At 29.8% G+C, this 15,158-nt stretch overlaps 1 protein-coding gene across 1 annotated transcript; it reads right to left on the bottom strand.

The window, feature by feature from the left end:
- Positions 1-1,101: 1,101 nt before the first annotated feature.
- Positions 1,102-13,424, bottom strand: LOC135962286 (proteasome-associated protein ECM29 homolog). The gene is made up of 21 exons (XM_065514130.1): positions 13,377-13,424; positions 13,106-13,236; positions 12,805-13,037; positions 12,507-12,750; positions 12,043-12,446; positions 11,517-11,981; positions 11,180-11,453; positions 9,491-9,668; positions 9,226-9,419; positions 8,999-9,167; positions 8,777-8,935; positions 8,122-8,601; positions 5,340-5,523; positions 4,795-5,273; positions 4,600-4,718; positions 4,199-4,543; positions 3,956-4,072; positions 3,758-3,898; positions 3,066-3,692; positions 1,512-1,962; positions 1,102-1,448 (listed from the first exon to the last, which is right to left on the bottom strand). Exons 1-21 carry the CDS (start codon positions 13,402-13,404, stop codon positions 1,231-1,233), a joined length of 5,640 nt encoding a protein of 1,879 aa, XP_065370202.1. The 5' UTR covers positions 13,405-13,424; the 3' UTR covers positions 1,102-1,230.
- Between the last annotated feature and the right edge of the window lie 1,734 nt (positions 13,425-15,158).

The following is a 15,158-nucleotide window of genomic DNA, read 5'->3' as shown; positions in this document are numbered from 1 at the left end:
TGAAAACTCAAAATATCTAAATTCGCTAATAACTTGGCCAATAAGCGTTTAATCAACAAAAAGAGCTCGATCTGCGATCACTCTTATTTCTGACCCAAAATCGATTTTTTTTATATAAAACCTCAAAATATCTAAATTCGCTAATAACTTGGCCAATAAGCTTTAAATCAAGAAAAGGAGCTCGATCTGTGATCACTCATATTTCTATACAAAAATCGATTTTTTTTATATAAAAACTCAAAATATCTAAATTCGATAATAACTTGGCCAATAAGCGTTTAATCGAGAAAAGGACCTCGATCTGTGATAAAAAAATTTATATTTGTTGGGAAATATAAGTGATCACAGATTATTGTCCTTTTTCCTCTAGGATCTCTTAATAACGACCTATGAGTGATTTTAGATTTTTCATATAAAAATCGATTTTTGGTGGGAAATATCAGTGATCACAGATTATTGTCCTTTTTCCTCTAGGACCTCTTAATAACGATCTATTCGTGATTTTATATTTTTCATAAAAAAATAGATATTTGGTGGGAAATATGAGTGATCTTGTTTCCTCTAGGACTTCTTTATAAGGATCTATGAATGATTTACTAATAACTTGGCCAATAAGCGTTTAATCGAGAAAAGGACCTCGATCTGTGATCAAAAAATTTATATTTGGTGGGAAATATAAGTGATCACAGATTATTGTCCTTTTTCCTCTAGGACCTCTTAATAACGGTCTATTCGTGATTTTATATTTTTGATATAAAAATCGATATTTGGTGGAAAATATGAGTGATCACAGACTATTATCCTTTTTCCTCTAGGATCTCTTAATAACGATCTATTCGTGATTTAATATTTTTCATAAAAAAATAGATATTTGGTGGGAAATATGAGTGATCTTGTTTCCTCTAGGACCTCTTAATAAGGATCTATGAATTATTTACGATTTTTCCTGACTTATTCTCTTATAGAAACAAAATACAAAATTATTTCCACCTTCGAAGGCTATGGAATTCTATAACATAGGGATACATTTCATTACCATAAATTATAATTCTCTCCTTAAGAACTTCCATTAATCTTTCATTAAAAAAACATTTACAAAACTATTGTTATAAAATGATTTTTATTTGCCTTTAATTTTAATGAAATTTATTCCATTTTTTTCTTTGACTCCATCATCAATCAATAAATACAAAAAACAATGTTTGCTATTTATGCCTTTTACATTCTTAATTAATAATCATGAAAGCTACACTTGCTAAATTTCTCCTCGATATCCTTAATGCGACATCTAACTTCGGGAGCTGAATCTTTTTGGAATTTCTCCAGATTTTCTTCGAAATTTTGTCTAATCAAAGTCAAGTGTTTCATGTCCTTGGCATCGGTTAAACGTTTAATCAATATTAAAACGATATTAAGAGCTTCTTTTTTCAAACCCGTATGAGGTATGCCTGGGTTAGAAAATAAAAGGAATTTTAATTTTTAAATATTATTTTAAAACTATAACAACCCACCTGCTGCATAAGTAACCGCAGACAATATATCCTGTGATACTTTCTCAATTATACTATCACGCTCCAATTGTACATCCATCTTGACCTTTTTCTCTTGATTACCCTCGGTTGCTTGAACCTGTTCATTGTTCAGCACTTGCAAACGTTCTATGAATTTTGTTAGCGCAACCATTAAGCTGACCTGCACCGAACGTGTATTATCACGCAGACATTGAGAACAGCGTTCGGCAAATAATTGCTGATATTTCTTTTGTGTTTCGAAGGAATTTTTGGGCCAAGATTTGCCTAATGTTTCGCAAACAGTCTCTTTGAGTTTATTCAAAATACTGGCGCGTTTGTTGCGCTCATCTGTGGTAAAATCTTTGTGTGAGCTATTGTCGGCTTCGTCGTCGGAGTTGGACAGTTGGCGCAGCTCTTTTTTGTCCAACAGGTACCAGATCATATTGTAAACCTTTAAATGGGGGTTGGATAAAAAAAAATTGTTGGAAAACGATCTTTAAAGTAGTTTAGAAAGTAAATTTTCAAAAAATAGTTTATATTTTAGAAAAAGTACTTTATAAGGTGCTTTAGAAAAAGTACTTTCTAATGTACTTTAGAAAAAGTACTTTCTAAGGTACTTTAGAAAAAGTACTTTCTAAGGTACTTTAGAAAAAGTACTTTCTAATGTACTTTAGAAAAAGTACTTTCTAAGGTGCTTTAGAAAAAGTACTTTCTAAGGTGCTTTAAAAAAAGTACTTTCTAAGGTGATTTAGAAAAAGTACTTTCTAAGGTACTTTAGAAAAAGTAAGGCACTTTAGAAAAAGTACTTTCTAAGGTGCTTTAGAAAAAGTACTTTCTAATGTACTTTAGAAAAAGTACTTTCTAAGGTACTTTAGAAAAAGTACTTTCTAAGGCACTTTAGAAAAAGTACTTTCTAAGGTGCTTTAGAAAAAGTACTTTCTAATGTACTTTAGAAAAAGTACTTTCTAAGGTACTTTAGAAAAAGTACTTTCTAAGGTGCTTTAGAAAAAGTACTTTCTAAGGTGCTTTAGAAAAAGTACTTTCTGAGATACTTTAGAAAAAGTACTTTCTAAGGGGCTTCAGAAAAAGTACTTTCTAAGCTGCTTTAGAAAAAGTACTTTCTGAGGTACTTTAAGTACTTTCTAAGGTACTTTAGAAAAAGTACATTCTAAGATACTTTAGAAAAAGTACTTTCTAAGGTACTTTAGAAAAAGTACTTTCTAAGGTACTTTAGAAAAAGTACTTTCTAAGGTACTTTATTATAAAAAGTACTTTCTAAAGTATTTTAGAAAAAGTACTTTCTAAGGTACTTTAGAAAAAGTACTTTCTAAGGTACTTTAGAAAAAGTACTTTCTAAGGTACTTTAGAAAAAGTACTTTCTAAGGTTCTTTAGAAAAAGTACTTTCTAATAAACTTTCTAAGGTACTTTAGAAAAAGTACTTTCTAAGATACTTTCTAAAGTATTTTAGAAAAAGTACTTTCTAAGGTACTTTAAAAAGTACTTTTTTGTAAAAGCGACATTTTCAATTAAATTCAATGAAATTTTGGCCCTACCTCTTCAAAACGATCCTGCTCCAGTTCCTCTAAAATATCACCCAAACTAGCCAAGGCCAAGGTGCGATATTGTGGCTCCTCTTTGCGGCACTCTTTCATCGCCGACTCAACAATCTTGTCACATATCTCATGTTTATGATCCAAACCTTTGCACAAAGCGGCCAAGGCTTGCAACAAACGTTCTTTACCCTGAAAAGTACGTCCCTGCAGCCCAGTTATAAGCAACGAAATCAAACGCAAACGATCAGCTTCTTCAATAGACGACTTTAAACGTTTGGCAATAGTTTGTATAGCATTGGCCGCCTGAGCTTTGCGTGACCAACTGGCATCGTTTAGTGATTTCTCCAATTTGGGTACTATAACGTTAAGATTCATGCGAATACCCGCGTCACCGGAACTGATTTCATTCCATAAATCACGCCACAATTCAATGGTGGTTTTATTATCATCATTGGGCTCCTCATGCATGGCAAAGAATATCAGCGGCAACACACTGTCCAGATAATCTTTGAGCAATTCATTGTGACGTTTATTGATGGACTGGATGACAAGGACAGCCGAACGATTGGCAGGATTTTCCATATACAATTCATCAAGTTTGACAAATAGATTACGTATAGATTGTTCCTACACAGAAAGAGAAGCAATTTAAGAAAAAGAAGTCGTAACAAGTTACAAATTTATTAACCCACCTTGGCTATTCCTATTAAGTGGCCTATAGCACTGGCATAGTATTTGCGCACTGTGGCATTACGATCCTTAAGACCCACAAAACAGGCACCCAAATATTTACCCACCAAAGGCGTCATTTCACTGCCCACACGTATGCTGACCTAAAATGAATATTTATCACATAAGTTTTAGTTAAAATTTCTTATTTTTTAACTTACCAGACATATGAAATGAGCACAGGCTATTTTAGTGCCCAAATTAACACTGGTTTTAATGAGATCCAAAACAGCGGGTGTCATTTTCTCCAAAGCCGGATAGTCCACAAAACGTACACACTGAAAATATAAAAAAAAATAATTTATATTTGGAATTTTCCTTAAATTCCCACTTTGGGAATTTCGGCAAAAATTAAAAAAAAAAATAGAATTTCCCCAGAAATTATATATTTTGCTTTAAATTACCTTAGCTGTTGTCTCCGTTGTATGATGACTTTTGGCCGCTTCAGCCCTTAAAGAATCCACTCTTTCTTGGGCATCATGATCGGCTCCCAGACGTGTCGACAGATAAGATAATTTTGTAGATTCCAATTCACCGGTGGCCTTTAACAAACAGGGTATGAGAGAGGGTAAATGTGGAGCTATTAAAGCACCAGATGAATCAATCATTTCGGATATGGTTTTAATGCTAATTTTGCGTATATCATCGACGGTGTGTATTACACCAGTTTCCAAGAGGAAGGGTAAAATGGAAGAAGCAACAGCAGTGCCAGATTTGCCGTGATCCGAAGAGGCGGCAATGACGCAAAGCTAAAATAAAGCAATGTTTAAATTTTGTTTTCAATTTCAAAATTTCTTTAACATACCTTGCTTAAAAACATAGCCGATCCTTGAGCTGCCAATCTGGTGCCCTCATGTATATCATCCATAACTCTAAATAGCTGAGACCACAATTCTTTCAGTTCAGGTTCTGGTACCTCGCCATCTTTATAAATTCCACAAAATAATTATTACAAATATTGTTCTACTCTATCATAAGTTTATAGAAAAAATTAACCTACCAACTTCCATTTTATTACTTTTCGAAGGAGATGCTGGATTTGGTTTCTTTTCATCTGTACGCAATTTTAAACCATTTGGTCGTCTTAATAAGTCCCTTACGGCCAAGCAACAGGCTATACGCACTCGCCACTCATTAAAGGTTAAGTTATCTAAGATTTCTCTTAAGATTTCCCAATAGTATTTCTCCACCACCTCTTTGGGATCACTAACAATCGAATCCCATATGGAAATCATGGAATTTTGTATTTTTGGCGTGGGATCGTATTTATAGCGATAGAGACGTGGAACAATTTTACCAAAATAGGGCTCCATTTTTGATTTGGTCTCACTAGACAAAGACTTGAGACCAAAGGCGGCTCCTAACTTACTGGTCCAAGCGGCATTATGATTGGCCAGTTGCATAAATTGATAAATCATTTCGGGTTGATTAAGATCCGAGGCTAGCGAGCATAATTCTTTGTAGGTGGTAATGTTGCCACTAATAGCGAGGAAGAAATTTCTGGATTATGTTTTCAATTTAGAGGGCAAAAGATTTGTGACTTACCCAGTAGGAGTTTTGCCCAACATGCCTTCAGCAAATAGCTCGGTGTCTTGAGAGACTTTATTTACTTTACGTTTGCCACCCATAAGTTGGTCCAGCAAAGAATTGGCCAAATCATTTTGGCTGCTGGGATCGGACAGGTTGTAGACCAAGCCTAAACCGCGAGAGGCTACATCTTGCACGAATTCTGGAAAATGTTTAATGATGTTTAATGAAATTTAAATTAAATTTAATTACATTTTGATATTTTTAACTAAATTCGCAATTGGAGATTTTAAATTCCCAAAATGGGAATTTACAAAATTTCGAGGATAACACAAAAATATAGTCAAAATGCATATAAAAAACGTTTTAGATAATTAAATTTAAACAAAAAATCAAATCTGGGGAAATTCTTAAAGTGGGGATTTTGAGATTAAAAATGGGAATTCGAAAAAATCATAATTTTTTTAAAAAAATTATTAAGAATTTAATAAATAAAAAATTTTTGAATAAAATATTAAAATTTAGACACTTTTAACTAAATTCCTAATTGGAGATTTTAAATACCCAAAATGGGAATTTTGCAAATTTCGAATATAAAACAAAATTTTCAAAAAAATCATATAAAAATATTTGAAATAATAAATTTTTAGCAAAAAAAAAAATCTGGGGAAATTCCTAAAGTGGAGATTTTATGACTAAAAATGGGAATTCAGTAAAAAAAAAAAATTTTTCTCCAAAAATTAGTAATTTGAAATAAATAAATGATTTGTGTATTAAAAATTATAATTCAGATACTTTTAACTAAATTCCCAATTGGTGATTTTAAATACCCAAAATGGGAATTTCCAAAATTACAAAGAAATATTAAAAATCAGATAAATAATAACTTTAAACAAATTTTAGATAAATAAATTGCAATAAAAAGTAATTTCTGGGGAAATTTTCAAAGTGGGGATCTTTAAAATGAAAATAGGAATTTCGAAAAATCATAAAATTTTCCAAAAATAATGATTAAAAAGGCACTATATAAATAAATTGTGTATTAAAAATTACAATTTAGCAAGTTTCAACCTAATTCCTAATTGGGGATTTAAAATGGGAATTTTCAAAATTACAAAAATGTATTAAAAATCAAATAAATAATTTAAAAAAAATGTTTAGATAAATAAATTGCAATAAAAAATAATTTCTGGGGAAATTTTCAAATGAATGAAAATAGGAATTTCGAAAAATCATAAAATTTTCCAAAAATTATGAATAAATTGGCACGATATAATAATTTGTATATTAAAAATTAAAATTTAGCATCTTTCAACCTAATTCCTAATTGGGGATTTAAAATACCCAAAATGGGAATTTCCAAAATTACAAAAATATATTCATCATAAAATAAATAATAACTAAAGAAAGTTTTTAGATAAATAAATTGCAATAAAAAATAATTTCTGGGGAAATTTTCAAAGGGGGGATTTTTAAAATGAAAATAGGAATTCCGAAAAATCATAAAATTTTCCAAAAATTATGATTAAGTTGGCATGAAATAAATAATTTGCAATTTAAAAATTACAATTTAGATCATTTTAACTAAATTCCCAATTGGAGATTTTAAATACCCAAAATGGGAATTTCCAAAATTACAAAGAAATATTAAAAATCAGATAAATAATAACTTTAAACAAATTTTAGATAAATAAATTGCAATAAAAAGTAATTTCTGGTGAAATTTCCAAATTGGGGATTTTTAAAATGAAAATAGGAATTTCGAAAAATCATAAAATTTTCCAAAAATAATGATTAAAAAGGCACCATATAAATAATTTGAGTATTAAAAATTACAATTTAGCAACTTTGAACCTAATTCCGAATTGGGGATTTAAAATACCCAAAATGGGAATTTCCAAAATTACAAAAATGTATTAAAAATCAAATAAATAATTTAAAAAAAATGTTTAGATAAATAAATTGCAATAAAAAATCATTTCTGGGGAAATTTTCAAAGTGGGGATTTTTAGAATAAAAATAGGAATTTCGAAAAAAACATAAAATTATAATTAAGTTGTCAGGAAAAATAAATAATTTGCAATTTAAAAATTACAATTTAGATGCTTTTAACTAAATTCCCAATTGGAGATTTAAAATACCCAAAAAGGGAATTTTCAAAATTACAAAAATGTATTAAAAATCAAATAAATAATTTTAAAAAAATGTTTAGATAAATAAATAGCAATAAAAAGTAATTTCTGGGGAAATTTTCAAAGTGGGGATTTTTTGAATGAAAATAGGAATTCCGAAAAAACAAAATTTTCAAAAAATTATGATTAAGTTGGCAGGAAATAAATAATTTGCAATTTAAAAATTACAATTTAGATGCTTTTAACTAAATTCCCAATTTGAGATTTTAAATACCCAAAATAGGAATTTGCAAAATTACAAAAATATATTAAAAATCAAAAAAATAATTTAAAAAAAATTTTAGATAAATAAATAGCAATAAAAAGTAATTTCTGGGGAAATTTTCAAAGTGGGGATTTTTAAAATGAAAATAGGAATTTCGAAAAATCATAAAATTTTCCAAAAATAATGATTAATAAGGCACGATATAAATAATTTGTGTATTAAAAATTACAATTTAGCAACATTCAACATAATTCCTAATTAGGAATTTAAAATACCCAAAATGGGAATTTCCAAAATTACAACAAAATATCAAAAATCTTCTAGAAGATTTATTGAACAAATTCCAAAAGTGAGAAAGTGAAAAAATCCAAAATTGTTTGAGGAAAAATCATTTTCTACTTACCACTATCATCTGACAGCAATTCGGTGAAAGCATATTGTAACATTTGCTTTTGACCCACTACAGCCGGACGATAACTGCAGTGTTTCACCACAGCCAACAGCCACACCGAACAGGCTTGACGTGAATGCGGATTAGGTTCGGGTACCAAACGTATTAAAGCATTAAGAAACTTCTCAAATGCCTCATCATTACAATGGCAATTAACGAAATCATCAGCTGGTGAACCTTCAGCCACATCATAGCCGCACAGAGTAGAGGCAATAGCATCCGAAATGGAGATATTAAGAGCAGCATCCTTTTGCACCTTAACCATGGAAAGGAATTTATCGAGATTACGTTGGGTGAAATATTCACCATCACCAATGGCTAAATTGCCCAAACATTTGGCTGCCTCACCACGTATTTTGGGACGTACCGAAGATCTGAGCAACAGGCGATGGACCACGGTGAAAATAAAGAATTTTGTGAAACCAGTGGCAGCTAAAGTATGAATAATAATAACGTTAAGAAAAATTTATTATAATTAAACATAAACAGCCCAATTATGAATAAAAATTCCCTGGGAGTTTTTTCCCATTCAAATTCAATGTTAAAAATAAGAAAAGTGAAACAACTCCCGGGGAATATTTATTCATAATTGGGCTGAAAAACTTACTATATTCTGTCATTTCTTCATCATCATCAGCATCTTCGGTTTTCTGGATAGTTATTTCTAATTGAACATTGGGAATTTCGGTGTACTTGCCAATCATGGAAATACATTTAACGGCGGCTGAAATCAGCAAATCTTGAGGGCCCTTAACCAAGATTTCAGCTAAAACATTATAAAATTTGTTTAACTATTTTAAGTTTTATTAAAAATTTGTTAAAGTCTCACCTATAACTTTAATGGCATCCACAAATTGTGACCATTTTTGAAAATCTTTTTCAAGTTTATTGGCTTTGGCATATTGTATGTAACGACTAAAGGCATGACCCAAAACCATCAACCAGCCGTGTTTATGTTCCAGACTTTTTTGAGGCAAACTCACCAAACAGTCGGTGATCTTTAGTATTAAAAGAAAATGGTTAAAACATAACAATATAATAACTTTGTGAATTTACCTGAGCCTCAAATTCTTTTTCATCACTGCCATAGGCCCATAAAATGCCCACGATTTGTGAGACATTGAGTCGCATAACTTCCGAAACATCTTTGAGAGAGTTGCTTAAAGGTTCTAGTAAATGAATTTGAGATTTACACAACAGATCGGGAGTGGCATTAAGCAAGTCGTATAAACACAATAAATTAGATTCATCTGGGGAAAAGAATGTTATATAAAATAAATTATAAATAATAATTAAGCAGTTGTATTTTATTTGAACATACTTCTCTTGGCTTCCACGCCTCTTTGTATAAATAACAAATATTGACGCAATTCATTATTATCCGATTCTTCATAATTACTTAGTATATAGGTCTTAAGTTTTTGCATATACAAAGCATCGCCAGGAGCACAGCGGGCGCCAGCTGAATACCAAAAGCAAATGCGTAAGTAGTCTAAAATCTAAATACAAGGAAATTTATTAGAAATTATCCCTATTTATTAGAAAAATCCCTAGTTTATTTCAATAAAAAAATAAAAATATCCCTTGTTAGAAAAAATTTACCTTTAAAGAAATTTTTATTTTACAAAATATTATTCAAATCTTTAAAAAAAAAATAAAATTTTCCTTGTTTAAAAAAATTTCCCTTAATGGGAAATTTTAATTTTTCAAGATTTTTATAAAAAATTGTATAGCTTTTTTTTGGAAATTTTTTATATTCTAAATTTCGGTACAAATTAAAAATTTACCAAGCTTAAAAAAATATCCCTTCAAGGAAAATTTTTATTTTACAAGATACTATAAAACGAAATTTTTCCTTTTGGTCTATTTATTGCCTGTTATTAATTTTTATGAAATTTTGATCAATTTTCCTAGCTTAAAAAAATTCCCTTAATGGGAAATTTTTATTTAACAAGATTTTTATAAAATTATTTATTGAATGTATTGTGCATTTTAAATATTCTTCATTTCTGTAAAAAAAATAAAATTTCCCTTGCTTAAAAAAATTTCCCTTAATGGGAAATTTTAATTTTTCAAGATTTTTATAAAATTTTTTAATAAATTTTACTGAACTTTGTTATATATTCTCGATTTGTTACAAATTAAAAATTTCCCAAGCTTAGAAAAAATTTCCCTTCAAGGAACATTTTTATTTTACAATATACTATGAAACAAAATTTTGCCTTTAATTCTATTTATTGCGTTTTATTAATTTTTATAAAATTTTGTTAAATTTCCATAACTTAAAAAAATTTCCCTTTATAGAAAAATTTTATTTTTCAAGATTTTTATAAATTTTTTTATTGAATGTATTGTACATTTTCAATATTATTTATTTCTGTAAAAAAATTTAAATTTCCCTTGTTTAAAAAAATTTCCCTTAATGGGAAATTTTAATTTTTCAAGATTTTTATAAAATTTTTTAACAAATTTCACTGAACTTTGTTATATAATCTCGATTTGTTACAAATTAAAAATTTCCCAAGCTTAGAAAAAATTTCCCTTCAAGGACAATTTTTATTTTACAAGACACTATAAAACAAAATTTTGCGTTTTATTCTATTTATTGCCTGTTTATTAATTTTTATGAAATTTTGATAAATTTTCCTAGCTTAAACAAATTTCCTTAAAGGGAAATTTTTATTTTACAAGATTTTTATAAAATTATTTATTGAATGTATTGTGCATTTTAAATATTCTTCATTTCTGTAAAAAAAAAATTCCCTTTATGGGAAATTTTTATTTTTCAAGATTTTTATTAAAATGTTATTGCATTTTACTGAAAATTGTTAAATATTCTGGATTTCTGTCACAAATTAAAAATTTCCCAAGCTTACAAGGAAAACTTTAATTTTACATGATTCTAAATCAATATTTGTTTCCCAACTTTCATTCGAAAATTCTTGTTGAAATTTTCAAAATTTAGTTTCCAATGGAATTTACTTCTTAATCAATTCTTGCCAACACTTACCTCTTCATAAACCTCCAAAGAATATGGCAGTTTAGTGCGTCCCACCACCACCGACAGATTTTTCTTTAATCTCTTTTGTGAGGTTTCATTAACATGATGCATCATAGATTGGAAACTGGGCAAAACAACATGACGTTGCTCGGAAGTCAATTTATTGAAATCATCTTTATCTGACTCCAAAGGAAACTCAACAGACGACAACATGTTGTAATTAATATGATCCTTTTTGGAGACACCATACAAATAGGAAGTAACATTTTCACGCAAGGAATTGCTGGAAATCAACAAAAGTATAAACAAAAACTGAAAATTTTAAATAATTCCCCTAAAATCTCACCGTTCTCCTGCAATAAGCAATAACAAATATCTGGCGGGAGCATAGTACTCGGGATAACAGGTGGTAATAAAAATGCTGGTGACATTTTGTACAATATGCAGCTTAGATTCGGCATTGTCCGACAACATGGCCAATAGTAAATGTTGCTGGCCGGTTAGTTGAACCTGTTCTGAAGAGGTGTTGGTATCATCTTTAGCTTTCCAGGCAAAGGCTGGAGCCATGGCCACCAAAGCCTCTCTTATGGAGGAGTGTAATTCAGGTGGAGAATTGGTTAAATGATTGAAATAGGATAAGACTATTTTCAAATCTTGATTTACGGCTGAGGGACAAGTACGTGAAAGTTGTGCCAAGGCTGAGTAGGCAGCATTTTGTACATCATTGGGTTCACTGGATTCCTTGCCCACCAGTTTGCTGAAACCGGTCAAAAGTACTTTGGAAACTTTGGTTATAATATCCGATTGGCCTCTATAAATTAGAAAGAAATAGTCAAAATAACATTAATTAAATTAAAGTAACAATAACTTACTCTTTAATGAGCACTTCGGCAAATTGTAGAGACAACACTTTACATTTCTGGCTGGTATTGGTGCCAAACAAACCCTCAAACACCACTTGTATGCCCTTGGGTACACTTATACCCTTACCGCGGCATTTAACCAGATACAACAATAACTTTTGTCTGACGCGGGAACAGCTGGGAGTGGTTTTCCGTTCCGCCACCGTGGAGTTATTGCCCGAGAACAAGGCATACAAAGGCATAGTAACTAAAGGATCATTAAACTCCAATATAGTACAAACTTTACTCAATTCCGCTATGGCTGGAGTAGCCACACTAAAACGTGTATCCGAAGAAGCCAAAACCAGTAACACAAATATTTCGGTATCATTGAAAATACCGGAGCAAATTAAGCGCACTATGCCTTTTTTGATCTGAAATAAAAGATTTAATTAAATTTTGTTTTTTTTTAATGAATTTTTGTAAAATCCTACATTTTCCAAATCCTCTGCTCTCCAATTATTAACTATGACCCTTTTAAAGGAATAGGTACTCATGCCGGGTGGCACCTCTTGTTCCTGGGTTACACCATAGGGCAGCAACAGCACATCTTGTAGCAAGGAAAGGAAATTACGTTTTATTTCTGGTTTATCGTGTAAATTTAAAACATTTTTACGCTGAGCCGGATCATCGGGTAGTTTTATTTCACTCAAATCGGGTAAAATCAACATAAACAATCTAAAAAAAATTATATTTCATACAAATTTCTAGTTATTAAAAGAGTTTATTTACTTATCCTGATAATTTTCCAATTTCTCCTCACAACACACAACTTTGGCCGCCAATGAGCTACGTTGCTCTAGATTCAAACGTGGATAGCCCATGGTTATAAAAATAATGGCAAAATTTTGTAAAAATGGTGAGTCTGCTGAATTTTTATACTGATCTATCAAAGCCTCCACGGGTATTTGAACCAAGGGTCTTGAGGTTAAGCGACGTTTAATGTGTGTCAAAACTTCTACCACCTAGACAGTAACAAAAAAAATGATTCATTCCCATTTATATATATAAAGAAAATAACAAAAATTCCTACCTTATTCCTGACATTATCATGAGGCGAGGTAATCTTTAGTATTACCGGTGTTAGAAAGCGTCCCACGCATGATTCCAACTTTTCATCGGTATCCGCACAACCCAGACGCAAAAGTACACGCTCTAATAGTTCTGTAATAATAAAATTACACCATATTTTATTAAACTTTTGTTTACAATAGTAAAAGCCATTGTGGCTTTTTGAAAATTAATGTGTTAATTTAAAAAAACTTCCTTTTTTTTTGTAAAAAAAAGTATTAATTTCAATTTACCAATTTCTTCTGCTGCAGTGGATGACATTTCAATTTTTGCTTTGAATAATTTTTGCGACAGTGTGTCAGCTGTTTTTGGCAATTCTTCTTTGTGCCCATGTTTGTATTATTAAACAATCAGTGTTGGTTTAGGGGGATTAATTGTTGTAGAGATGGTACGGTGTTTTTAATAAAGTGTTGGATAACGGTTTTTTTGGGAGCATTGGAATATAAATGGTATTGAAATAAACCAGATTATTTAGAAAACTGGTGTACTAGGGTATAAAATGATTTTTATTTTCATGGTTGATGTGAGACAAACAATTCAATTGTTCTTGATCTTAATAACTGTTTCTTTCTCTTTTATTTGCATACAATAACGTATTTATTAGTAATTTTTAACAAATTATTCAAAGAATATGAAGTATCGGAATTGAGATTTTTTTTTTTAAATTGTGGTATAAACGTTTTGCATATTTTACGTAAAATTTAAAAATTGATTTTCTAAATTTTTTTACATAATTTATGAATTTTTAAAAAATTTATAATTTTTTGTAAAATAGTTGATGTTTTTTCGGTTTTTCGGTTTTTTTTTTTTGGAAAATTTTATTTTTGAAAATTTTACGATTTTTTTTTGAAATTGAAAATTTGACATTCAATAATTTTGAATCGTTGAATTTTTGCAATTTATTTTTCACCAAATTATTTTTAAAATAAAAATTAAAATTTTTTAGGTAAATTATTTATTTATTTATTGTAAACAAATTTTGTAAAAAAAATTTTTTTAAATTTTTTATTGAATTTTTTTTGTGTTAAAATTTGGAGTTAAAATTTCTTTTTTTGAAAAATTTTATTTTTGAAAATTTTTTGAAATTGAAAATTTGACATTCAATGATTTATAAATTGTAGTTAGTTTAGACCACCTAAAACTTGCAATTTTTGAATTTTAAATCGTTGAATTTTTGCATTTTATTTTTCATTAAATTATTTTTAAAATATAAATTAAAACTTTTTAGGAAAAATTTTTTTTTTTTATTATTTATTAGTGAACAAAATTGTATGGAAATTTTTTTTTAGTTTTGTAAAAAAATTTTTTTTTGAATTCGGGTTAAGATTTTTTGAAATTGAAAATTTGACATTCAATGATTTATAAAAACAAATTTTATGGGATATTTTTTTTCAAACATTTTTTTTTTAATTTTGTAAAAAAAATGTTTTTTTAGATTTTTATTTTTTTGTGAAAAAAAATAGTTTTAAAAAATACAAGAGTTCAACTTCTGCACAGTGAACAACGATGACCCTACCCCGATTATGAGTCACAATAGCTAGCGCAAGTACTACGAGACATAGTTTAGACCACCTCCCCATAATCATATCCCTCGATATACCTAACGATTTTATGGTTTCTGAACGCCTGGCATACACAACACAGAAGAATGTAGACTGGAGCGGCTTCAGAAATTTTACCAACCGCATCTTCAATGAACTCCCTATAAAGCTACTCGCTTTATACTGGCTGGACGCATTACAGTTATGCGACCCCACTTTCCAGCCTATGCAGCAGTATTAGCTGACAATCGTGACAATATCTGCAAAACCGACCCTAGCAACCCACGGATTGCTAAGTTGAACAATGAAATCAGCAGGTTGGTAAATGAGGACAAACGGAAATGATGGCTTGATCATTTAAAGAACTGCAACTTTAGCGCAGGTTTGGATCAAGTTGTGGTCACAGTCAGATCACTATTTAACCCCACAAAGAAGGATGATAGTGTGGCTATGCAGTTTTACAAAATCAGTGCG

The sequence above is a fragment of the Calliphora vicina genome, chromosome 5, assembly GCF_958450345.1.
Source record: "Calliphora vicina chromosome 5, idCalVici1.1, whole genome shotgun sequence".
NCBI classification, from domain to species: Eukaryota; Metazoa; Arthropoda; class Insecta; order Diptera; family Calliphoridae; genus Calliphora; species Calliphora vicina.
Note: the sequence above shows the minus strand (reverse complement) of the source record. Positions and strands in the feature narration are given on the sequence as shown.